At 35.6% G+C, this 27,572-nt stretch overlaps 1 protein-coding gene across 12 annotated transcripts in view; it reads right to left on the bottom strand.

Annotated features, from left to right (window-relative positions):
* The window catches only part of CTNNA3 (catenin alpha 3), a 1,849,311-nt gene that overhangs the window by 847,332 nt on the left and 974,407 nt on the right, over nt 1–27,572 (bottom strand). For all 12 annotated transcript variants that reach the window (XM_077125140.1, XM_077125142.1, XM_077125146.1 and 9 more), the window contains one exon: nt 212–364. In XM_077125140.1, the coding sequence (XP_076981255.1) occupies nt 212–364 (153 nt within the window). The remainder of the gene's footprint in view (nt 1–211; nt 365–27,572) is intronic.

The following is a 27,572-nucleotide window of genomic DNA, read 5'->3' as shown; positions in this document are numbered from 1 at the left end:
TTCATAGCTTTATGTACAAATTGTTCCTTTTGAAAGCTAATGGGTGGGTTAATAAAGTTTGACATATTATATTTTCATATATCTTGACCCAAACCTGCTTTGTTGATAATAGCTTGTCAGAGGTTCTTACCTGAGAACAAGTCATCTGTAAGTGGGGAATGGAAGCCTCATTCCCCTAGGTTTAAAGAAGCTACAATTCTAGTACCCTTACCTCCACAAGCCTGTTGGTGTGTTCACGAAATATCGCTGCATATTCTTTTATTTCCTTTTCCCGGCCATTCCTAGCAGCTTCAATGAGAACCAAAAGTGGGACTGTTGTATCCAAGAAAGAGTCTGACACATGATCTATAATAGCCTTACGGAGCTGAGGAGAAATAAAAAAAATTCAGGTTTATTTTTCTCAGGAAAAGTACAAGTTATATGTCCTATTCTTATCATTTCAGTGGTTAAAAAATAATTTTATACATTTTTCATCAAGTCATAAAATCACAAGTCCTATATAAAACTATGCATAAATTATCCCTTACTAAATGAAAATAAGCAAATTATCCAGGAAAAAACTCACCAAGCAATACTTCTTTTGTTATCAAAAGTCCCTATTTTTCTTTCTTAAATTGCATGTAGACTAGAGGTCAGATTAAAAATGATATTGCATTTTTTGTCAGAGAAATTACACCATTATAATGTTCATGCATGTATACAAATAATACTGTATATATTGTATTTCATTATTATAAAATATTTTCTACCTTGTTGAAAGAATTGATGATAAAGTTTGATTAGCTAAATTGTCGACTACATGGTAATTAAACCAAGTTAAATCACTGATTATGCCAGTTGATAACAGATTAACAGAGCAAGGAGAAAAATAAATGAATTTGATGTCCAATTTTTTCCATTTGCATTAATTGTTCTTGCCCTCTCACCCTAAATTTTTAAACAAGCATAACATTCTGTTACAACTAGTTTTTTTTTAATTAGATTACATGCAAGCTTATAAATGAAAATCAGGTAATTACTCTTCTCAGTAGATATTTTCTGAGATTTAAAGCCATATTGGAAATTAGTACATTGTATTTATATAATATTGGGCCCTTAAGGATCACAATATCCTGAAATGTTTCATTAACAATGTCAATGACTATGAAAAAACTCTATACAATAAAACAAAGAGATGAATATCTATCAGATAGGAAAGTTGCAATTTGTCTTTTGTGGAAATTATATTTTAGAATGATTTTTAAACCAATTAATAGCCTACTTTTGGATTATGTGAGAATTAGTAATGCATTTTCAAAAGGCTCAATGATGTAGCTATGATAGCTATATTGTCTTCCTAAAATAATTATAGGCTAATAAACATATAAAATGAATATTTCTGAGACAATAACTCCTTTGTTCAAGATTAGGTAGAGTTTGCTCAAAAGAGTTCTGAAATTCTTCTACCCTAACAATTTCACAAAGGAAGTAGGTAAATCCCCAAGGGAGGATTCTGTTTATCTTGAAGAAAGGCAAATCCCTAGCCACTCAATACTATTTATTGAGCACTTACTAGGACATGATATAGAGTGAACAGAGCTCACAGGGGAAGACCCTCACATTCCATCCACAGTAGATAGAAAGACATAATACATATTAATTTGTGCTGTTATTCATTCATTCATTCACCAAGCAGTTATTCTATATTTCCTTTGGGTCAGTCACTGAACTGTGTGCTGGAGATAAAAGAGATTAAAGAGATGTAGTCTTATTTACTGATCAAGATAAATACTAGATAAAGTGGTTGAATGAAAAAGAGAGAGTTTAGATTATAGAGATATATATTAGCATTTTCAAATGGAGCAAATCAGCATTCATTAAGGGCAACATGATTGAATAAACAGTGTTTGATATGCATAGAGAGTGGACTAAGGAAGTCAGGCAAGAGTCACAAGTTAAGATGAGCTGAGAAGAGCAATGTATGTGAGCTCCAGATAAGTAGGGGAAAAGTAGAGAAACTCACCCCAAGGGGAAAGAGTTTTCAATGACCAGCCTTCCCCCATATCATGTCTTCTTTTATTTATAATAGAGACATGTAAAAGGAAGGCTGAGAGAAGATCTGGACCACAGAGATGCTATTGAGAGTTAGCATATGGAAGGTAATTCAAGCAATAAATGTGAATGAGATCATGTTGAGAAACAAGAATAGTGAGGAAAGATCCAAGAATGAAATCTAGGAAATACTACCATTTAGGAGAGTCAGTCAGATGGACGAGTAGGTCCTACAAAGAGATTGTGATATTGGTCAAAACACAAAGAAAGCAAATGACCAATAATAAAAAGACAAGCTTTCAAATACATTTCTGTGTCAGTCTTCTCTAAATGAATATATTCTACCAAACAGAATCAGAATACGCACATCATTAAACTGTTGAATCTTGTTTTATATATATTTTATTTCATTAAATTCAACAGTATTACTGAATGCTTTTTCCTCAGCCTCCCACCAATAACAAGGTATCTTGAAAAATATTAGAATGGAAATCCATGTGCCTTATAACCTAGTGGGAGAGGGTGAGTCATCAAATAGTGTAATAGAGAAAAAACAAAAGACCATGGTTAAAGATATTTTATGAAAGGAACAGACTTCAGAGTCAAATTTTAAAGACAGGTTAAAAAAGAACCAACACTTACCTGTTGAATTTGAACCCTAAGAATTTATTGATGAACTTATTGAGAGCAATTTCACTTGTTTGAAGATTGAATGGGAGAGGAGGAAGTGGAGACAGTAAATATAAATATCTATTTCTACTAACTGAACTGTGATATGAAACAAGTCTTGGTATTGCAAACTTGGTATATCTAGACATGGTCTTGAAGAGGGAATATTTTCCATATAAAATATTTAAATAAAAGTTTCTATCTACAACTATATCCAGAAAATCAGATTGTCTTTATGGACTTTTAAAAATATATATATTCGGGCGGGCCACAGTGGCTCAGCAAGCAGGAATGCTTGCCTGCCATGCCAGAGGACCCGGGTTTGATTCCCGGTGTCTGCCCATGTAAAAAAAAAAAAAAAAAAAAATATATATATATATATATATTTGATTATCACCAAAACAAGAATCTAGTGAGACGAATACTAACTATTCTCTCTTTGTGTTATTTTTTGTATATACTTGAACAATTAGAACAACCTTCCTCCAGCACTGGATACATTTGCTATCCAGTCTGTCCTTCTCCCCTCTGTGGTGCCACCTTTGGTGTCTTTCTCTCCTTCACTTCAATAGTATTTTCTCCTTCTTCCTTACTTCTTCCATGTTTTTTAACTGTATTTTCCTTGCCATTCTTTCAATCCTTCATTTCATACATAGGCATTAAAGGAGAGGTTTGAGGTACAGTTAATTTACTATTAATTAGAAAAAAAAAGTATCTGGTTAAAACATTTAAAACATCTAAACCAAATTAGGAATACAACCTTCATTTTTTCCTAAAGCATGTTGCTAGTGACATAAAATAGTAAAAGAGGATAAATGTACCACATATGTTTGATGTTATGTTTACTAAGATAGGACAGAAAGATGGAAATGAGTCTTTAAATACATTTTTGGGCCAACGTTTTCAAAATTCTGTTGGGAAATGAGCTGAAATTACCTAACATAATATAGTGCCCCACAATATGAGGAAATTGAATATTCTTTCTTGCAGTTGTATATTCTTTCAATTTAAGAAAAATAATTTGAGCTTCCTATCTGAGCAAGGCTGCATTCTAGGCATTCTGGAAAATACAAGGATGTGGAAGACAGGGTCACTATTAGGGGTTTGAAAAGTTACCTTAGTAGAGGTACCAACAAATAAGCAATTAACTCTTGACTGCTATGGTTAAGAGGGCTTCTGTATGGAAGTGTCATTAAATTCTATCTGAAAAGATTAACAGGATGTGAAGAGTTGGGGCTGGGAAGTAGGAAGCATGGCATTCCAGAAATAGAGACTATCATAAGCAAAGAAAATAAAGGGTATCCTCAAGACATGACAAGCCATGTAGTATTACAAGAAAATAATGGTAGAATGAAAATCAATTTAGGATCTCAATAGGTACAATGGGATAGCATTTCAGGTAAAACACATACACACACATACACACCACAAATAGCACAAGAAAAAACAGTTAAAAAATAAAGGAATTGTTAAAGAAATGACCAAAAATCAGTGACAGATTAAACAATTGAGTGATGCCTTCGAGAGAAAGCACATATTTCAGAGAGGGAGAGATCATTCCCTTTAAAATGTACCTCAGCCATATGAACAACAAATGGTATAATTAATTCAACCAACCCAGACACTTTTCATCCTATCTCTGTCTTCTTTGCTGATTTCTGATCTTTGTATTTACACTAGAGCTATGATTATGACCTACAGCACAGGCTTTCCATGCCTTTTATCTCAACCTTTGGAACCACCTCTCATTTTAGTTGTTGCTGTAGTGAACAATTCAGTATCCTCTGAGGGCATCTATTGTATATACTCTGTGCTTCTCCTTGTTATCCTGTCTGAGAACCTGACTAAGTCTATGTGAGAGTCTCAGTGCAAGAAAAACACAGCCTAAGCACAAATAGCCTGGAAGTTCTCAAGTGTTTGCACCACTGGTTAGCACCCTTCCATCAACGGACCAACATGAGTAAGAATCTGTGTATAAAATTCTCAACTTCCATCCATGGAGAAACAATTCTGGGAGGTATTCCGTCACTTTTCACTTTACTTAAGTGCCTATAGCAGCAAATGCAATAGAATATCCTTTCCTTCTTCAGTGCTTCATTTTTTGGTCCCTTACCCCTGTTTTTTTGGAATCACATCTCAAAAAACTATCTGAGCTAAAGTCTTGATTTCAGGCTCTGCTTTCAGTGGAACTTGATCTAAAATAGGTGGCACCAAGAAATGTATTTTGACATCTTACTGAAACTATCCATTGATGCTTATATTCTGCTTTCTTCCACTACTTCTCCTTTGCACACCAATAGGCTTATTTACACTATGTCTTATATTATGCTAACTATGAAAGAGGAATTATTGTGAGGTAGGATTAGAATGCAGACAAAATAGAGAAGACCTTGAAGGTCATGCTAAACAATTTTTTAATATGTTCAGACATATTTGGAATTTTTATTCAATTAAAAGCTTCAGAGTTATCTATTCCTATATATGATACTTAGATAATCTTATTTATTTCCATTTTATTTTTTCCTGTCTAATGACACAACTTATTCCTTTCTTAATTTCTCCTGCCTAATGATAAAACTCTTTCCTTTATCTTGAGTAATAAATCTAAAAAGTTTAAAGAAGAATCCAATATGCTATGCAGAAACAGGGCAACCTTAGAAAGCACAGCACTAAGATTTGAAGTCAGTGGGGGACTAATAGACGTTAGAAGTATGTATTTTCAACCACTTCCTGTTTGTTGTATATGTTGCCAGACATAAAAGATGCCAGGCTCAAAACAAAACAGAGGAATTTTCTGTCTTTCCTCACTAGAGTTAAATAAGACTTACAGACATCAATTTTTCTATTTCCCTCTGGTGCAAGTAGTTAGGGATCTCAGATAAGATAATAAATTTCTCTATAATTGAAGCCCAGAAGTGAAATCCCTATGAGATAAAATATAAGAAAAAAACTCCATCTGACAAAAAAAGACAGGAGGTGGGGGGTGGAGGATAGAAAGCATGAATTGTGATAGAGTGAGGAATAGACAGAGGAAAAAGTGTTTTACAAAAATATACTTTGGGAAGTAGAACAATGATTATTTGGGTATATTAATGCCATTTTAATTTTAAGTCAAAGAGCAAAATATGATTTTCAAAGTTTTTTGTTTGGTTGGTTGGCTTCGTCATTTGATAAAGAGGAACTATACAAACTAATATTTAATTCAGCATATATCTACCATGTCAATTTAATGGGACTTATACCTTGTGGATTCTTAATATTATTTGATGAGGAGGATGATGACTAAGAAATATTATATTACATATTTTTTTTCTGTGTAGCATTATTACCACCAACATAGAAAAGAGATAGCTCTAGTGACTCAGCAACTCCAACTACAGGATTGTTTGTTTTGTTTTGTTCTTTGTTTGTTTGCAGAATACTATTTTATGTGACATACTTCAGGTCTTTACTTCGGCATTTATGAAATATATGATGTCCTACTTTGCTAGCTGCCGGAATGCAACACACCAGAGATGGATTGGCTTTTAATAAAAGGGGATTTATTTCATTAGTTCTTCAGAGGAAAGGCAGCTAACTTTCAACTGAGGTTCTTTCTTACATGGGAAGGCACAAGGTGATCTCTGCTGGCCTTCTCTCTAGGTCTCTGGGTTCCAACAACTTTCCCTAGGGTGATTTCTTTCTGCATCTCCAAAGGCCTGGACTGAGCTGCGAGTGCTAAGATGAGGTATGCTGAGCTGCTTGGGCTGTACTACATTGAGCTCTCTCATTTAAGCACCAGTCAATTAAGTCAAACATCATTTATTGCAGCAGGTATGCCTCCTAGCCAACTGCAGATGTAATCAGCAACAGATGAGGTTCACATACCATTGGCTCATGAACACAGCAACAGAACTAGATACCTTCACCTGGCCAAGTTGACAACTGAATCTAACTACCACATAAGACTTAGACTTTTTTCTCAAAATAGGCAAATAAATTTTTATTCTGCTCAGATAAAATCAAATGTATGTTTTACATAGCAAAATATATAAGAAATTGAACATATTTAACTATTTTTTATTGAAGTAAAGGTGATTTAAAAATTTTCTTACTTTATTGAAAATTCTAATAGATCTGTAGTTCTGAAATACATAGCAGGAAAAGGAGGCTAAAAGAAAAAAGTAATATAAAACATTTAACACAATTTAAAAAGGAAAAAACATTTATGATAGTGAAATCGATGTATTAGGCAATGGATGTTGTGAAGGTAAACAGGGGTTTGCCACTAGTATGGTGCTTACAAACATGGGTTGGGGTCAGATGAGCCTCAGTTTAAACCCTGGTTCAATTGGTTAGTTGGGTGATGTTTGTTAAGTTGATTCCATCTCAAAAATGGAGATAATAGTGCTATGGCAGTATTTCTTATTACAGGAGTAAAGCATTTAAATGTAAGGGAGGATTATAGGAAGTTGGTGGAGGAGAAGCACCAGAATTTAGTGCTTCCACCAGAACAATTATTAAACTGGCAGGAACTGTCTAGAACAACAACTATGAAATTCTAGAGGCCAGCAGAACACTGTACAGCATCCAAAGAAGAGCAAAAGAAAGAGGCTGGTAAATCACAGGGAATGTCAATAAATTATTCTCTTCATGTGTGGTTACCAGTGTCCCACACTTGCAGCAGGCCATTGCAGGCCATTTTGGGTATCTTGATAGAAAGGGACATAAAACCCTCTCTCTGAAGACCAGGGGTAGACATAGCCAATCCCTAACTACAGCTTCTGAAGAGCAACTTCAGGTCTCTGGACGCCTAGCTTTGAGTCAGGCCACTGTTCCAACCTGCCCTGAACAAAGGCAGTATCAAAAGAGACTAAAAGATGTTGTGCTCTCTCAGCACGGTGCAGGGCAAGCTCAAGGGCCACATTTGCTGGGCAAATCAAGAAAACTCAGTTTAGGGGAACTGTGGAAGAAGATCCTGTCCTTACTGCCCCTCTCCAGCACAGTGTGAAGTCAATTTGTATTCCCTTGTGAGGAACTGGTCCTGTTTTGGCTGGAAAGACTGACTCAGAAAACTCCTCTGCAGTGTGCCACCAACCTCCCAGAATTTTCTCTCCTGGTGAAAGAAACTTGAGAGAACTAAAGGAGTTTAAGAAACAATAGAAGCAGACAGCATGGGACAAAGTCTTGCCTGCTTTAAACACATGGGAGAGGGAGAGCTGTCCCCTGGGAAATACAGGGAGCATTCAAACTCCTGTAAACAGGGGAATTCCAAAATAACTAACAAGCAAAAGCTCAGGCCAATACAAACTAAAGACAATACAAAGAAAGACCGCACTCTTCATTCACCTTAGAAAGATATTCCTGATAGAAGGGTTGAACCTCAAGGAACTCTCTGCTTTATCACCAGCTGGTTACAAAATCAAGAAGCAGACATCTCAGGGAATAAATCCTAGAGTTAACATTTTAGAATATTACAAATACAGTGAGTCACAAAAGAGTCGAAGACAAACGAAGAATAGGAAATGAGGGCCTCCAAAGCAAGAGGGTGAAAATTCAGAAAACACCAGTGAAGAAGACTAAAATGTGAACATACACACAAAGCCTTTAAAAAAAAGGATCTTAACAATCAATGCTCAAGGAGATGAAGATACAGAAAAACAACTAAAGGATACCAAGAAAACAATGAATGAGAAATATGAGGATCTTAGTAAAGAGATAGATTTTTTTAATTTTTTAAAAATTTTTATTAATAAAACAATACTACATACAAACATTCTTAACATACAAATATTCCATACATGGTATATGAGATAGATCTTTTAAATGAACCAAACAGAACTACTGCAGTTGAAGACCATAACTGAAATGAAAATTCCCCTGGAGGGTTCAAGAGCAGATTGGAGCTGGAAGAAAAAAGAATAAGCCAACTCAAAGACAGGGCAATTGGAAAGAGTCAGGCTGAGGAGCAGAGAGAATTATAAAAAGTAAAAATAGCCTAAAAGATCTCTGGGACACCATCAAGCATACCAAAATATGTTTTATGGGAGTCCAGATGGAGAAGAAAGAAAGAAAGGAATAATGACATAGAACTTCAGAAACTTAACAAAAAATGTGAATATGCATATCCAAGAAGCCCATTGAACAACAAAAATGAGAAACGTGAAGAAAAATACACTCCATCATGAATTGATCACACTTTTAAATCCAAAGGGAATAAGAGAAAGTTCTGAAAGCTACAAAAGAAAAGCAACATGATATGTACCAGGGAGTCCCAATTAGATTGTATACAGTTTTCTCATCAGGAACCCTGGAGGCAAGAAGGAAGTAGGTTCGAATACTTAAAGTGCTGAAATAAAACAACTACCAATTGAGAATTATATATGTGGCAAAACTTTTTTTCAAAGATGCAGGAGAGATTAAGACATTCCTAGATAAAACCTGAGGGAGTTCATTGCCAGTAGACCCACCCTACAAGCCATGCTAAAGAGAGTTGTTCATAATGAAAGGAAAAGACATTAGATAGTGGTTCAAAGTGACATAAAGAAATAAAGATCTTTGATAAAGGTAACCATTTGGGTTATTCAAAATGCCACCACTATTGCATTGTATTGTATGGTATGTAACTCCACTTCTTAATTCCTACAGGTGCTAAAATGAAAATGCATAAAAGCTAATGATGATTCTATGATTTTGGACATACAATGCACAATAATATAAGTGGTGTCAAGTACAAAAGCAGGTGGGAAAATGGAGGGGTGTAGGAAAAGTGTATGTGTATGCTATTGAAATTAAGTTGGTATCAAACCAAATGTGATTGGTATATCTTTAAGAAGTTAATTTTTAACACCATGGTAACCACAAGGAAAACATATGAAAAATATACTGAGACAAAAAAGAGAAGACACTCAATATGGTACAACATAAACAAAATCAAATAAATAAAACAGTAGGTATCACTGAAGATTTGCAGGACACAAAAGGTATAAAACCTAAAGAGGCTAAATAGAAAAATGGCAGAAGAAAAGCCTGCATTATCAGGAGTGAGTTTAAACATAATTAAATTAAACTCTCCAGTCAGAAAGTAGAGATTGGCAGAATGAATTTAAAAAGCATGATGCAATTATATGCTATCTGCAGAGACTCACCTAAAATTCAAAGACACAAGTAGATTGAAAGTAAAATGATGGAAAAAAAGTTATCATGCAAGTGGTTACCAAAAGAGAGATAAGGTAGCTTATACTAGCAAATAAAATAGACTTTAATGCAATAACAGTTACAAGGAAAAAAAGATGGTAGTTATATGCTGATATAAGGAGTCAACTCAATAAGATGTAACAATTATAATTATATATGCACCAAAAATCAGAGCCCCAAAATTAATGAAGCAAATCATGACAGGTTTGAAGCAAAAATTTGATGGTTGTACATTAACAGTAGAACACTTTAATATATCATTTTCAATAATGAATAAATCATCTAGTCAAAATATTAGTAAGAAAATGTGAGACTTAAATAATGCTCTAAACCAACTAGATCTAACACACATACATAGAATACTTAACCCAACAACAACAATCTAATGCAATCCTCTCAAATGAACATAGATAATTCTTCAAGAGAGACCATATCTTAGGTCAAAAAATAAGTCCCGAGAGGCCAAGATGGCGGCTTAGCAATGTGCACATTTTAGTTCGTCCTCTAGAACAACTAGTAAATGATGAGAAACAATACAGAACAGCTCCTGGGGCCATGTCAGTGACCGGACACACAGCGTACCCCAGTCTGAACCAGCTGGACTGGCTGTGAGCCCCCCCAGAACTGTGAGTTCCCTAAGCCGCAGCAGCCGGCGCCTCTCCCCCACAGCTGCTTCCCAGAGGGAAAAGAAAGAGACTTTACCAGCAGCAGGGGATGAGCCCAACCAAATACCAATTGTGGAATTAATTAACAAATTCGTACTATTAAAAATAGACCCCCAGCTCAGGTGAACCTGGTCAAAGCGGAGGTCTCTCATTTTCACCCCGCACCAAGGGGGCAGGGCTGATGGAAAAAGGAAAAAAAAAGAAGGAAACAGAGGCTTTTGTGACTGTGTTTCTACAAAGGCTTGACTGCCTTTGGATACAGCAGCAGGGCTCCTCAGGCTGCAACTGCCCCAGGCATAGGCAGAAACAAACTCGTTTTGAGGGCTTGTCTGGAACCTGTGCCTTCCCCAGGAGAGGGGTGAAGCCAAACTCAGATGGAATCCCTCTCTCAAGGAATTCAGACACCAGGGCTTGGTAATTTGAAGCCATTAAAACCAGCCTACAACCTCTCCTCTGTCTCCACCACACCCCCAGCCAAAGTTAAAGGTACCGCATCATCTTATGCTGGTGGGACCTGCAGGCAGACAAGCACCACATAATGGGCAGGATAAGAAAAACAGAACCCAGAGACTTCACAGGAAAGTCTGTCAACCTGCTAGTTCTCACCCTCAGGGAAACTGATGCAGGTGACTCTTTTCTCCTGATAGGAGGCCAGTTTGGTCTGGGAAAATCCAACTGGGGTCTATAATACCTAAGTAGACCCTCCTCAGGGTGGGGGGAAAAGGCACCATACAAACAGTGCAAGAAACAAGAAAACAAGAACTGAAAAATTCTCCTCTGTTAAACAAAACCTAAGTTAGAGGTCCAGAAAAAGCTGAACTGAATGTCAAAGAACAGAGAGACAACAAATTCATCCAGCAAGAAAACCCTAGGTAAAAGAAGTGAAAGCAATCTCCAGAATAAACTAATTAAGGTAATTAAATGCCTAGACACCAGCAAAAAATAACAAATCACACTAGGAAAACTGAAGATATGGCCCAGTCAAAGGAACAAACCAACAATTCAAATGAGATGCAGGAGCTGAAACATTTAATTCAGAATATACGAACAGACATGGAAAACCTCATCAAAAACCAAATCAATGAATTGAGGGAGGATATAAAGAAGGCAAGGAATGAACAAAAAGAAGAAATCGAAAGTCTGAAAAAACAAATCACAGAACTTATGGGAATGAAAGGCATAGTAGAAGAGATGAAAAAAAAAACAATGGAAACCTACAATGGTAGATTTTGAGAGGCAGAACATAGGATTAGTGAACTGGAGGATGGAACATCTGAAATCAGACAACAAAAAGAAAATATAGGGAAAAAAATGGAAAAACGTGAGCAGGGACTCAGGGAATTGAAGGACAATATGAAGCACATGAATATACGTGTTGTGGGTGTCCCAGAAGGAGAAGAGAAGGGAAAAGGAGGAGAAAAACTAATGGAGGAAATTGTCAATGAAAATTTCCCAACTCTTATGAAGGACTTAAAATTACAGATCCAAGAAATGCAGTGTACCCCAAAGAGAATAGATTCAAACAGATGTACTCCAAGACATTTACCAATCAGAATGTCAGAGGTCAAAGAGAAAGAGAGAATCTTGAAAGCAGCAAGAGAAAAGCAATCCATCACATACAAGAGAAGCCCAATAAGACTATGTGTAGATTTCTCAACAGAAACCATGGAGGCAAGAAGACAGTGGGATGATATATTTAGATTATTAAAAGAGAAAAACTGCCAACCAAGAATTCTATATCCAACAAAATTGTCCTTCAAAAATGAGGGAGAAATTAAAACATTTTCAGACAAAAAATCACTGAGAGAATTCGTGACTAAGAGACCAGCTCTGCAAGAAATACTAAAGGGAGCACTAGAGAAGCATACAAAGGCAAAAGAGAGAGGTGTGGAGAAGAGTGTAGAAAGGAAGACCATGAGTGAAGGTAAAAAGAAGAACAATTAGAAAGACATATAAAAGCCAAAAGGCAGAATGGTAAAGGAGGGTACTGCCCGGGCAGTAATAACACTGATGTTGATGGATTAAGCTTCCCAATCGGGGGACATGGACTGGCAGAATGGATTAGGGAATGGGATCCATCTATATGCTATCTCTACTCAAAGGACATGAGGTCAAGGACACAAACGGACATTTGCACACCAATGTTTATAGCAGCATTATTTATAATTACCAAGAGATGGAAACAGCCAAAATGTCCATCAACAGACAGGTGGCTAAACAAACCGTAATATATACATATTATGGAATACTATGCAGCTGTAAGACAGAATAAAGTTATGAAGTATGTAACAACATGGATGGGCCTTGAGGACATTATTCTGAGTGAGATTAGCCAGAAAGAAAAGGACAAATACTGTATGGTCTCACTGATATGAACTGACATTAGTGAATAAACTTGGAGAATTTTGTTGGTAACAGAGACCATCAGGAGATAGAAATAGGGTAAGATATTGGGTAATTGGAGCTGAAGGGATACAGATTGTGCAACAGGACTGAATGTAAAAACTCAGAAATGGACAGCACAATACTACCTAACTGTAATACAATTATGTTAAAACACTGAATGAAGCTGAATGTGAGAATGATAGAGGGAGGAGGGCTGGGGCACAAATGAAATCAGAAACAGAGATAGATGATAAAGATTGAGATGGTATAATCTAGGATTGCCTAGAGTGTATGACAGTGACTAAATGTACAAATTGTTTTCGCATGAGGAAGAACAAAGGAATGTCATTACTGCTGGGTGCTAAAAATAGATGGTAATTAATATTTTAAAATTTCAACTTATGTGTGAGACTAAAGCAAAATATGTTTACTTGGTACAAAATTTATATTTGACTAGTGCATTTCCTAATATAACTTATGTACATAGCTTGGTTGAACAACAAGTACATGGAACCTTGGGTAGGACATGAGATTTTGTTGGTTTGTCCAGAGTGATGCCCCGATGAATCCCAGAGTGATTCGATCAGTGAGTAGAAAAGTATTTGCTAAGTCTCCTTTGGGAAATGGTGAGAATGGTGGAAAATTCAACTTCCCCAAGTTGAATTCTTGATATTCTCACAAGCAGTGTGGACAACCAAAGCTATAGGCTGAGCCACCAGTCTTGGGGTTTGTTCATATGAAACTTAAACCTACAAAGGATAGGTCAAGCTTGCTTAAAATTAGGCCTATGAGTCACCCTCAGCAGAACCTCTTTTGTTGCTCAGATGTGGCCTCTCTCTCCAGCCAGCACAACAAGTAAACTCACCACCTTTCCCCTGTCTATGTAGGACATAACTCCCAGGGGTGTGGACCTTCCTGGCAACGTGGGACAGAAATCCAAGAATGAGCTTGGAATCAGCATCAAGGGATTGAGAAAATCTTCTCAACCAAAAGGGGGAAGAGTGAAATGAGACAAAGTGTCAATGGCTGAGAGATTCCAAACAGAGTCGAGAGGTAACATTAAGTAGATATCACCTTATCCAAGAGGAAATGGAGAGGCTGGAGGGAACTGCCTGAAAATGTAGAGCTATGTTCCAGTAGCCATGTTTCTTGATGATGGTTGTATAATGGTGTAGCTTTCACAGTGTGACTGTGTCATTGTGAAAACCTTGTGTCTGATGCTCCTTTTATCTACCTTGTGAACAGGTGAGTAGAACATATGGAATAAAAATAAATAATAGGGGGAACAAATGTTAAAATAAATTTAGTTTGAAATGCTAGTGATCAATGAAAGGGAGGGGTAAGGGGTATGGTGTGTATGGTTTTCTTTTTTTCTGTTTTCATTTTATTTTTCTGTTGTCTTTTTATTTCTTTTTCTGAATTGATGCAAATGTTCTAAGAAATTATCACAATAATGAATATGCAACTATGTGATGATATTGTGAATTACCGATTATATATGTAGAATGGAATGACCACATATTAAGAATATTTGTGTTTCTTTCCTTTATTTTTTTTTGATTAATAAAAAAATTAAACAAAACAAAACAATTCCCAATAAATTCAAGTCATGGCCAGATGGCTTCACAAGGAAAGTTTACCAAATATTCCAAGTAGACTTAACTCCAATTCTTCTCAAACGCATCCAAAAACGAAAGAAAAGGGAATACTCCCTAATCCATTTTATTAGGCCAACATCACACTCATACCAAAGCCAGATAAAGATACCACAAGAAAATTATAGAATAATATTTCTTGTGAATATAGATGCACAAATCTTCCAACAAAATATTAACAAACCAAATTGAACAATACATTAAAAGAATTATACACCATGAACAAGTGGGATTTTTCCATAGTAAGCAAGGGTGGTTCAACATAAGACAATCAATTCATGGAATACACCACATTAAGAAAATGAAGGAGAAAAAAACACATGTTCATCAAAATTGATGCAGAAAAGGCAGTTTAAAAAAATCCAGCACCCTTTCTTCATAAAAACACTTAGAATATGAGGACTAGAGGGAAACTTTTTCAATGTGATAAAAGGCATATATGAAAAACCCACAACTAACATCTTACGTAATGGTGAAAGAATGAAAGCTTTCCTTTTAAGATCAGGAACAATACAGGGATGCTCACTATCACAAACGTTATTCATCAGTGTACTGGAAGTCCATTCCAGAGCAATTAAAAGGGCAAGAAAAAAGAAATAAAATGTATTCAAATTGGAAAGGTAGAAATAAAACTATCCTGATTTGCAGATAACATGATCCTATATATAGAAACTCCAGGAGAATCCACAACAAAGCTTCTAGAGCTAAAAAATGAATTCAGCAAAGTGGCAGCGTTTAAGATCAACAGCAAAAAAATCAGTTGTGTTTCAATATACAAGCAATAAACAATCAACAGAAGAAATCAGGAAAAAAATCCATTTAAAATAAAACTAAAAGAATCAAATATCTAGGAATAAATCTAATTAAGAATGAAAAAGGATTTGCACACAGAAAATACAAAACACTATTAAAACAAAACAAAGAAGATCTAAATAAATGGAAAGACATTCAATGTTCACAGATTGGAAGACTAACTACAGCAAGATGTCAATACTTCCCAAGGCAATCTATACATTCAATGCAATCCCCATAAAAATTTCAGCATCATTCTATATAGAAATGGAATAGCTAACCAAATTTATATGCAAGGATAAGTTTGAATAGCCAAAACCATCTCAACAAAGAAGAATGGATGATCTTAAAACTTATTAATAAGCCACAGTCATCAAAACCACATAGTACTGGCACAAAGAGAGACATATAGACCAATGGAATAGAACTAAGAGTTCAGAAACTAATCCTCACGTTTTGCCAACTGATTTTGGAAAAGAATAGTCTCTTCAACAAATAGTGCTGGGAAAACTGGATCTTCATTTGAAAAAGAAAGAAGTAGGACCTCCACCTCTCATCTTATACAAAAATCAACTCAAAATGGATCAAACACCTAAATGTCAAAGGCAGAACTATCAAACACCTAAAAAGAAAATATAGATAACCATCTTCAGGACCTTATGATAGGCAATGCTTTCTTAGATTTTACACCCAAAACACAAGCAGTAAAAGAAAAAACAGATAAATGAGACTTCATCAAAGTTAAAACTTCTGTGTCTCAAATACTTTATCATAGAAGTAAATGACAACCCACACAATGGAAAAAAATATTTAGAAACCACATATCCTTTTTAATATCCAGAAAATAAAAAGAAATTCTTGAACTTAACAGCAAAAAAAACAGCAAATAAATTTTTAAAAAGGGCAAAATACTTGAATAGACATTTCTCCAAAGATGTACAAATGGCTAGAAAACACGTGAAAAGATGCTCAACATCATTATTAGTAACCAGAGAACTATAAATCAAAAACCACAATGAGATACATTTTACAACTATTAGAATGGCTACTATATATATATGAAAATCACCTATATATGTAATCATATATGTCTAATAATATATATGTTATATAACATATAATATATATGTTATATATATATATATATATATGAAAATTTCAAGTGTTGGAAAGGATATGGAGAAATGGAAACACTAGATTATGGCTACTGACAACGTAAAATGGTGCAGCCATTCTGGCAATCCTCAAAAAGTTAAATACAGAATTATCATATGACCCAGGAATCCCACTCTTATGTACATATCCAAAAGAAATGAAATCAGTGACTCTAACAGATATTCGCACAACAATGCTAATAGTACCATTCACAATTGCCAAAAGATGGAAGCAACCCAAGTGTTCATCAATGGATGAATGGATAAACAAAATGTGGTATATAATTCAATGGGATAGCATTCAGCAGTAAAATGGAGTGAAGTTCTGACACATACAACAGCATAAATGAACTTTGAAGTTGTCATTTTGAGTGAAATAAACCAGACCAAAATGACAAATATTATATGATTTCACTGATCTGAAATAATTAGCATGCAGAAACTGATAGAGTTAGAACCCAGAATATGCATCACCAGGGGATGGGGTAGGGATAGGGAATGGAAAGTTAAGACTTAAAAATGTACAGGGTTTGGAACAATGGAATGTTCTCGTAATGGATGGTGGTGATGGTAGCACAACATTTTGAACATAATTAACAGCACTGACACGTATTTCTGAAGGTAAAGGGTGAAATGTTAGGTGGGAAACATGGCAATAAAATATTTTTTTAATGCATGGAATTGCACTACATATTGACCCATAAGTCAAACCATGGACCACAGTTAATAGTAAAATGTGCTTTCATCAACTGTACCAAATGTGCCACTCCAATGCAAAACATTAATAATAGGGTGTATGATGATTAGAAGCTGTATGTACCTCATAAAAGATCATGTTATTTTAATCCATTCCTATGGATATAGATCTATCATAGGTGGGACTTTTGACAAGGTTATTTCAGTTGAGATGAGATTCAGTGAAACCCTCTTAATGCATTCCTTTATAAATAGAAAAAGAGAGAAGAGAAGCTGACAGAAAAAGCCACAGAGAAGCTGAGAGAAGAAGTTATTGAAGTCAGAAGCTGGAAGCAAAGAACCCCAGAAGGGAAGGACCAGCAGATCCCCCCATGTACCTTGCCATGTAACAGAGAAGCCCAAGCTCCTTGGTAGCCAGTCTTCAGAAAAAGTATTGTCTCGATAATGCTTTGAGTTGGACATTTTCATGGCCTTAGAACTGTAAACTTCTAAGCTAATAAATCCTTATTGTTAAAAGCCAATTCATTTTTGGTATCTTGCATTCCAGCAGCTTTACTAAATCAAAACAGGGTGATATGTGGGAATGCTGTATTTTTTGTATGACTATTCTGTAAACCCATAAGTTCTCTAATAAATGTAAAAAAAAATAAATTAAATAAAAATGTAAGGACTAAATTTGGGAGAAGGCTTTGGAAAGCATTTACTAAATAAGAGATGTAGTCACTACATTATATAAGGGTTCAAAATCCTGTGAGAAGAAAATAAGTTAAAAAAAAAGCATAGAGGGGAATGTGTGAACTGTTGAACTGTACTCCAGTAGCCTTGATTCTTGCAGACGAATGAATAACTATATAGCTTTTACAGTGTGACCATGTGATTGTGAATACCTTTTGACTGATACTCTCTTTATCTAGTATATGGACAGATGAACAAGAACATAAAGACAATAAATAAATAAAGGGGGGATAAGGGAGTATGGGATGTTTTAGGTCCTGTTTTTTCACTTTATTTTTTATTTTTATTCTTATTTTGTTATTGGAGTAATGAAAATGTTCAAAAATTTATTGTGATGATATATGCACAAGTATATGATGATACTGTGTACCACTGACTGCATTCTTTAGATGATTATATGATATGTGAATATATCTCAATAAAATTGCATCCAAAAAATGGACAAAATACATGAATACACATTTTTTCAAAGAGGAAATGCAAATGGCTAAAAAGCACATGAAAAGATGCCCATTTTCATTAGCTATTAGAGAAACGTAAATCAAAACCAAAATGAGATGTTATTTCACACCTACTATAATGGCTCTATTAAACAAACAGCAAACTACAAGATGGAGAATATGTGGAGAAATGAGAATATATAGTAACTGCTGGTGCAAATGTAAAATGGTACAGCTGCTGTGGAAGACAGCTTGGTAGTTCCTCAGAAAGCTATATGTAAAGCTAACAATGATCTGGTGATCCCACTACTGGTATATACACAGAAGAACTGAAAGCAGGGATGTGAACAGACATTTGTAGACCAATGTCCATAGCAGCATTATTCACTGTCCATCAATCGATGTGTGGCTAAACAAAATGTGATATTTACATATGATTAAATATTATTTAGCAGTAAGAAGGAATGAAATCCTGAAGCACATGACAACTTGTATGAAACTTTAGGACATGTTGAGAGTGAAATAAGTCAGACACAAAAGGACATATATTTAATGATCACACTAATATAAACTAATTGTAATATGTAAACTCAAAGAGGTAAAAGTCTAGAATATTGCTTACCAGGAGAGAAAATGAGGCCAGAAAATGTGGAGTTGATATCCACATTAAATTCAACTGGGTTGAATTTAAATGTTTGGAAATGGTTAGAAGTGATGGCAGCACATTATGATGAATGTAATTAACAGCACTGAATTATACATGAGATCGTGATGAAAGGGGAAGTTTAGAGCCATGTATGTCACTAGAAGGAAAGCTAGAGGTTAAAATATGGGTCTGTAACAGAGTGACTTTGGTAAGAGATGATGACTGTGTTTGTCAGTAAAAATACTAAAAAGTTCTTTCATGAACTACAACAAAGTGTGTCACTTTTGCAAAAAGTTGATAGTTGACTGGTAAATCGGAAAATGCCCTATGGAACACTATGCAATGTAGTTAACAGTAATATTTTAATATTCAACACCAATGCTAGAGGGCAATAATATAGGTGAATAAGGGGTATGGGTTTCAGGTTTTCAATCAATTTTTTTGAGTATTCAATTTTTTTTTTGAGTAATAAAACTGTTCTAAAATTGATTGTGGTGATGAATACACCACTATGTGATGATACTGTGAGGCACCAATTGTATACTTTGGATGGATTGTATGATGTATGAATATATCTCTGTAAAATTAAATTTAAAATGTCTCATCTTCTACCAAGGACACATACTATAAAGTCTCTTACAGCAAGGAGACAGATCCCCACCATTTGGAGACCCTAGGGACAGGAGGAGGACATTTCAAGGCCCAGGTCAATAAGAGATAGAGTCTGAGAAACATGGACAGAGACTGTGTTTACAGCTCTGAATCCAAAATACTTTCCCCCATCCTTGAGGGAAACAGAACAGGAAGCCTGATCCTTTCCAGGAGACAGGTGAAAACTGGGGCAGTTGGGGGAGTCCTCCGCTACAAGTAAAGGGGATGTACAGCACCACATTGTATCAGATTTTGGTCAGCAAAGTGAAGGCACAGGATCCTGCAGTTTCAGCCCTACTCAGTTGCACACAGCCTGTGCACAAGAAAGTAAACACCTTCCAAGGAAGATTAAGTTACCGAACAGCCCCATCTGCTGGGCAGACCAGAAAGTAGAAGGGAATATTATAGTGCTTTTCAGAGCTTCTCTGGACACTATCCCAGGTCCACTGGAGTTGGTCTATTCACCCTCTATGGGAACCAGGACATGCTTTGGCTGAGAAATATGGATGAACCAACTGGTAAAGCAGTGCCCTAAAACAAACCCAACTCTTGATGACTGGCCAAAAAAAAGAGTCACCAGACTAGTTTTACTCACACACAGGGGCCTTGCTGTGGTGTCCAGTGTCAAACCCCATCCTTGAGTTGCACTGTTGTGGGTGCCTGGATTTTGGTGGAGACTGTGGGGCAGAGCCAATGTGACAACTGGCTGGTGAGAGAGGCAAAGAACAGGTAGAGGGTAAAGCCAACCAACAAGAAAGCCTAGGCAAAAGAGATAAAAAGACCTGCAGAATAAACTAATCAAGAAAATGGATGCCTAGACACCAGAAAAAGATCATAAGTTACATTAGGAAGCACAAAGAATATGGTCCAGTCAAAGGAAGAAACTAAAACTTCAAATGAGATACAGAAGTTCAAGCGAATAATTAAAGGTGTTCAAACAAATCTTCTAAATCAATTCAACAAGCTGAAGGAAAACGTGGCAAAAGAGAAGAAGAATATAAAGACAAGGGTGACCATACAGAAGAATTCAAAAGTTTGAAAATACATGGCAGAATTTATGGGAATGAAAGTCAGAATGGAAGACAGAAAAAATATGATGGAGACATACAACGGCACATTTGAGAGGCAGAAGAAAAAATTAGTGAACTAGAAGACAGAGCATCTGAAATATTATGCACAAAAGAACAGAAAGGGAAAAGAACGGAAAAATATGAGCAGAGCATCAGGGAAGTGAATGGCATATCTGTTGTGGGTGTCTCAGAAGGAGAAAAGAAGGAAAAAGGAGTCAAAAGAATGATGGAGGAAATAATCAATAAAAATTCCCCTATTCCAAGAAATGCAGCGAAATCCAAAGAGAATAGATCCAATAGACCAAATGCAAGACACTTACTAATCACATTGTCAAATGCCAAAGATAAAGAGAGAATTCTGAAAGCAGCAAGAGAAAAGTGACCCATTACATACAAGGGAACCCTGGTGTGCTGGTTGGAAGGGATGTATGTCCCCTAGAAAAGCCATGTTTTAATCCTAATCCCATTTTGTAAAAGCAGCCATTTCTTCTAATCCCTATTCAGCATTGTATACTTGAAAATGTAATTAAATCATCTCCCTGGAGATGTGATGTAATCAAGAGTGGTTGTTAAACTGGATTAGGTGACAACATGTCTCCACTCATTCAGGTGAGTCTTGATTATTTTCTGAAGTCCTATAAAAGTGGAAACATTTTGGAGAATGAGATTCAGAGAGAGCAAAGCAGAAAGACATAGCCACGAGAAGCAGAGTCCACCAGCCAGCAACCTTTGGAGATGAAGAAGGAAAATGCCTCCCCGGGAGCTTCATGAAACAGGAAGCCAGGAGAAGTAGCTAGCAGATGACATTGTGTTCACCATGTGCCCTTTCAGATGAGAGAGAAACTCTGACTGTGTTTTCCATGTGCCTTTTCACTTGAGAGAAAAACCCTGAACTTCATCAGCCTTCTTGAATCAAGGTATCTTTCCCTGGATGCCTTAGATTGGGCATTTCTATAGACTTGTTTTAATTGGGACATTTTCTTGGCTTTAGAATTGTAAACTAGCAATTTATTAAATTCCTCCTTTTAAAAGCCATTCTGTTTCTGGTATATTTCATTCCAGCAGATAGCAAACTACAATACTTGGTAAGACCAAATGCATATCTTTCAGCAGAAACCATGGAGGCAAGAAGGCAGTCATGTGATATATTCAAGATACTGAAAGAGAAAAATGGCCAACCAATAATTCTTTATCTGGCAAAACTGTCCTTAAAAAAATAAGGGAGAGTTTAAAATATTTACAGATAAACAGACACTGAGAAAGTTTATGAACTTGCTCTACAAGAAATACTATAGGCAGATAGGAAAAGACAGGATAGAGAGGTCTGGAAAAGAGTGTAGAAATGCGGATTATAAGTAAGGCTAACTATAGGGTAAAAGAGAGGAAAAAATATGATATGGCTATAAAATCCAAAAGACAAACTGGTTTAAGAAAGTACTGACTTTACAGTAATAACATTGAATATTAATGGATTAAACTCCCCAATCGAAAGACATAAACTAGAAGAATGGATAAAAACAAAAAAACAGAATCCATCTTCATGCTGTCTACAAGAGACTCACTTTATACCCAAGGACAAAAGTAGGATGAAAGTGAAAGGTTGGGAAAAGCTATTTCATGCAAACAACTACCAGAAAAGAGAAATAGATGACCTCAACAAAACAATCACAAGTAAAGAGATTGAATCAGTCATCAAAAATCTCCCCAAAAAGAAAAGCCCAAGATCAGATGGCTCATATATGAATTCTACCAAACATTCAAGAAAGAATTAGTACCAAGAGTACTCAAACCCTTCAAAAAAAATGAAGAGAAGAGAAAGCTAGCTAACTCATTCTAGGAGGCCAAAATCATCCTAATACCAAAGCTAGACAAGAAAAGAAAATTATAGTCCAATCTCTCTAATATATATAGATGCAATAAAAATTCTCAACAAAGTACTTGCAAATTGAATCCAGCAGCACATTAAAAAAATTACACACCAAGAAAAAACGAGTTTTATTCCAGGTATACAAGGATGGTTCAATGCAAGAAAATCAATTACTTTAATATACCACATATATAAATCGAAGGAGTAAAATCACATGTTCATCTCAATTGATGCAGTCAAGGCATGTGACAAAGTTCAGCATCCTTTCTTGATAAAAACACTTCAGAGGATAGGAATGGAATGAAATTTCCTCAACGTGATAAAGAGAATATATGAAAAAACCAATAGCTAACATTATACTCAATGGGGAAAGAATGAAGGCTTTTCTGCCAAGTTCAGGAAAAAGACAAGGATGCCCATTGTCACCACTATTATTCAACATTGTGCTGGAAGTTCTAGCTAGAAGAATTAGGTAAGAAAAAGAAATAAAATCCATCTGAATTGCAAGGAAGATGTATCATATTAGGAGATGACATGCTATCATATGTTGAAAACCCCCCAAAAATCTACAGCAAAGCTACTAGAGCTAATAAATGAGTACAGCAAAGTGGGAGGATACAAGATCACCATACAAATGTCAGTAGTGTTTCCATACACTATTAATGAGCTATCTGAGTAGAAAATCAAGAAAAAATTCCATTTACAATAGCAATCAAAAGAATCAAATATTTAGGAATAAATTTAACTTGGGGTATAAAAGATTTATACATGGAAAACTATAAAACATTGCTGAATGAAATCAAGAAAGTCCTAAATAAATGGAAGGACATATCATTTTCATCGATTGGAAGACTAAATATAGGTAGGATGTCAATTCTACCCAAATTGATTGGTAGATTCAAAGCAATACCAAATAAAATTCAAGGAACTTTCTTTGCAGAAAGAGAAAAACAAATAGACATTTGTTTGAAAGGACAGGGTGCCCCAAATTGCTAAAAACATCATGAGTAAAAAAAAATGACATAGGAGATATCATACTACCTAACTTTAAAGCATATTACAAAACCACAGTGGTCAAAACAACATGATACTTCCATAACAATGGAAGTATTGATCAGTGATACTGTATTGAGTGTTCAGAAGTGGACCCTTTCATCTATTGACAACTGATTTTTTATAAGGTGATCAAGTCAACTCAACTGGACTACAGCAGTCTCTTTAACAACTGGTGTTTGTAGAACTGAATATTCATACCCAAAAAATATGTAAGAGGACCTATGTATTAGTTAGGACTCTCTGGAGAAACAGAACTAAGAGGAGCTATCTGTAAATATGATATTTATAAAGTTATCTCATGCAACTGTGGTAGGGGTAAAGTCCTAAATACATAGGTCAGGCTGTAAAGCTGGTATTTCTGATGAAGGGTATGGATGAACTCCACAGTAGAGGTTCAATGGCTGAAGAAACACTGAAAAAGTCTCTCTTCTTCCTTAAAAGTCTTCATCTGATTGGATTATATCATATGTGGGAGACAAGCCTTAGTTGATTGCAGATGTAATCAGCCGCAGCTGCAATCAAATGACTGATGATTTAATATACCAGCCTTCCGGTTTATCAACTAATCATGAAATATTCACATAGCAATGGTCAAGCCAGTGCTTACCCGACCAGATGACTGGGCATCATCACTTAGCCAAGTTGACATCAGAACCTAACCTTCATTGTCCACCCTTGTCAAATGGCAGCTTTACACATCACCTTGAAAATGCTTAATTTCCAAATAGAACACTATAACAGATATATATTTTGCCTAACAATACTCAACTGTCCTGTGTACAACCGAAAATGCACTACATTGCTCCAGAATAGGTTGCAAGTCTAGGTAACATTCATATTTAAACTTCATATTCTATGACGTAAACACTATAACATGAACAATACAACTTATGTCATATGATAAGAGGAAAACAAGATATTTACTTATGTACAAATGCAAACATACTCATAACAAAACAGGGAGGAAATATTCATATAATTACTACCCATTACATTTTCTATTTACCCTCAGCAAGCATTTCAGTTGGCTGCAGTTCTTTGCCACCTTTGGAAATCACATGTCAGAAAAGGGTTTACTATCCATAATATAAAAAGATATCCTAAAATTCAACAACAAAATGTCAAAGAGACCATTTCAAAAATGGTCAAAAGACATGGACAAATTATTTTCCAAAGAAGAAATACAAACAGCTCAAAAGCATATGAAAAGATGCTCAACTTCACTAGCTATAGGAAATGCAAGTTAAAACTATCATAAGATATAATCTCATACCTACTAGAATGGCCATTATCAAAATATAAATACAATTTAGATGTGTCGGAGAGGACATGGAGAAATATATACACTCATTCACTGTTGGTGGGAATCTATATGGTACAAATGCTCTGGAAGGCAGTTTGGTGGCTCCTCAGGAAGCTATGCATAGAATTACCATATGATCCAGCAATCCCACTACTAGGTATATACTCGGAAGAACTGAAAGCATGGATATGAATGGACGTTTGCACATCAATGTTTACAGCGGCACTATTCACAATTGCCAAGACATGGTAACAGCCCAAATGTCCATCATTGGACAAGTGGATAAACAAGCTATGGTATATACACACAATGGAATATTATTCAGCTGTAAGACAGAATAAACTCATGACACATGCAACAGCATGGATGAAACTTGAGGATATTATGTTTAGCAAAATAAGCCAGAAAAAAAAAAGGACAAATACTGTGTGGTCTCACTAATATGAACTAACTATAAAAAGCAAATTCTGAGAGTTAAAATTGATAGCATTGGTTATTAGGAGATAGAAAGAGGGTAGAGATTGGATATTTGATGCTGTATGAGTATAGAGCATTCAACAGATTGGTTGTAAAGTTTCAGAAATGGATAGCACAATACTGTGAGATGGTTGCAGAATATCATAATGAACAAAGCTGAATGAGAATATGGTTGAAAGAAGAAGCCTAGGGGCATGCATGACACCGAAGAAAAGATAGGGGATAAAAACCAGGATTATATGACTTAGCAAAGCATGGAGTAGACCACAATGGTGATTAAATATACAAATATAAGACAGTTCTTAAATGATGAAGAACAAATGAATGTCACTATTGTAAGGTTTTAAAAATGGGATGGTATATGGAAAAAAATACAATTAATGCAAACTAGGGTCTATGGTTAACAGTAACATTGAAGTGATCTTTCATTAATTGTAACAAAGGCAATATATCAAAGTGAAATGTCAGTAAGAGGAGGGTTATAAGGAAGGCATGTGGGATTCTTGCTGTCTCTCTTTTTTTTGCTTTCCTCTTCTTTCTTTGTGGAAAATATGGAAATGTTCTCGTATAGATTGTGGCAGTGGATGTTTAACTATGTAATTATACTGGGAACTATTGATTGTATGCTTATGTATGAATAAAACTGCTTAAAAATAAACAGAAAGATACAAGTGCTGAAGATGTGGAGACAGAGATAGACCTATTAACTGTTGGTAGGGAAATAGTAAGGTGCAGCCCCTCTGGAAGGCAATGTTGTGGTTCCACAGGAAGCTAAGTATAGGGTTGCCATATGATTCTGCAACCTCCTTATTAGATATTTATCTGAAAGAACTGAAAGCAGGGACATGAAAACATATTTCCATACTATGGGTTTATGGAGGCACATTATTCATGATTTCCAGGGGATGGAGGAGGTCTAAGGTACATTATTTGATGAACAGAAGGGAGAACTGTGCTATATACCTATGACAGAATACTGAGCAGCTGCAGGAAGGAATGAAGTTGTGTGGCATACAACTAGGTGAATGATCCTTGAAGACGTTAGGTTGAGTGAAATAAGCAAGAAACAAAAGGAAAAATATTTCATGGCCTCACTGATATAAGTTAACTATAAAGAGAAAACTCTGAGAATTCAATTCCAGAGCATAAGTAATCATGAGATAGAAAGTGGGCAGAGACTGGGCAATCAATGATTAAGGAGTATGAAATGTTCAATAAGGCTCATTGTAAAGGTTCCTAGATTGTAAACTCTTACAGCAGTCACATTTATTCCTGAGTTTTAATTGTTATTTCTAAAATATGATATGTTGTGCTCTTTGTGTATAACCTGGTAGTTTTCTGGAGCTTTGGATATCTGTGTGACACTTGAATCCCAGAGTTAGAGTTTTGCAGCTCTGAAAGTCAACATTATTGCATACAGCAAATGTTAAAGAAACTGAAAAAAAAGATCAAACTTCAATTAGAGATATGAATAAAATGTATCCAGTTAGGAATAAGGTAAAGCAGAATACAGAGTAAAGAATGATAGTGTCTGGATTTCAAAAGTTCAATTTCTGTGTGGGACCAAAGGAAGATATGTGTATTTTGTCTGAAATCTAAACTTTCTATCTAATTTAACTTGTCAGGTCAGTTTATCTAAACAACCTAATTACTAGGAACCTAGAATAGGCAATGATATCTTGTTATTTTTAACAGGTTAAAGTAATACCCTGATATATTTCAGAGTATTTTGGGCAAAAAATAAATAAGTATTTGCAAAGTCCCTTTGAGGGACTGGGGAAAATGTGGAATATTAATCTTCTCCAACTGAGGAATGCCTGATATTCTCTCAAGCATTAGGGACTCCCAGTATAATAAGCCAAGCCCTTCATCCTGAGGCTTGACCTTATAAAATTTATCTTTGCAATAGCAAAGTTAAGCTTATTCATAACTATGTCTAAGAGTTACTCCCAGAGAACCTCTTTTGTTTCTCAGATATAGTCTCTGTCTTTAAGCCAACTTTGCAAATAAACTCACTACCCTGCCCCCTTTTAGGGACATGACTCCAAGAGTATAAGTTTCCCTGGAAACATTGGACATGACTCCCAGGGATGAGCCTGGCCCT

This window comes from Tamandua tetradactyla, chromosome 13 (genome assembly GCF_023851605.1).
Source record: "Tamandua tetradactyla isolate mTamTet1 chromosome 13, mTamTet1.pri, whole genome shotgun sequence".
In the NCBI taxonomy this organism is placed as follows: Eukaryota; Metazoa; Chordata; class Mammalia; order Pilosa; family Myrmecophagidae; genus Tamandua; species Tamandua tetradactyla.
This window is presented reverse-complemented; position numbering and strand designations above follow the sequence as displayed.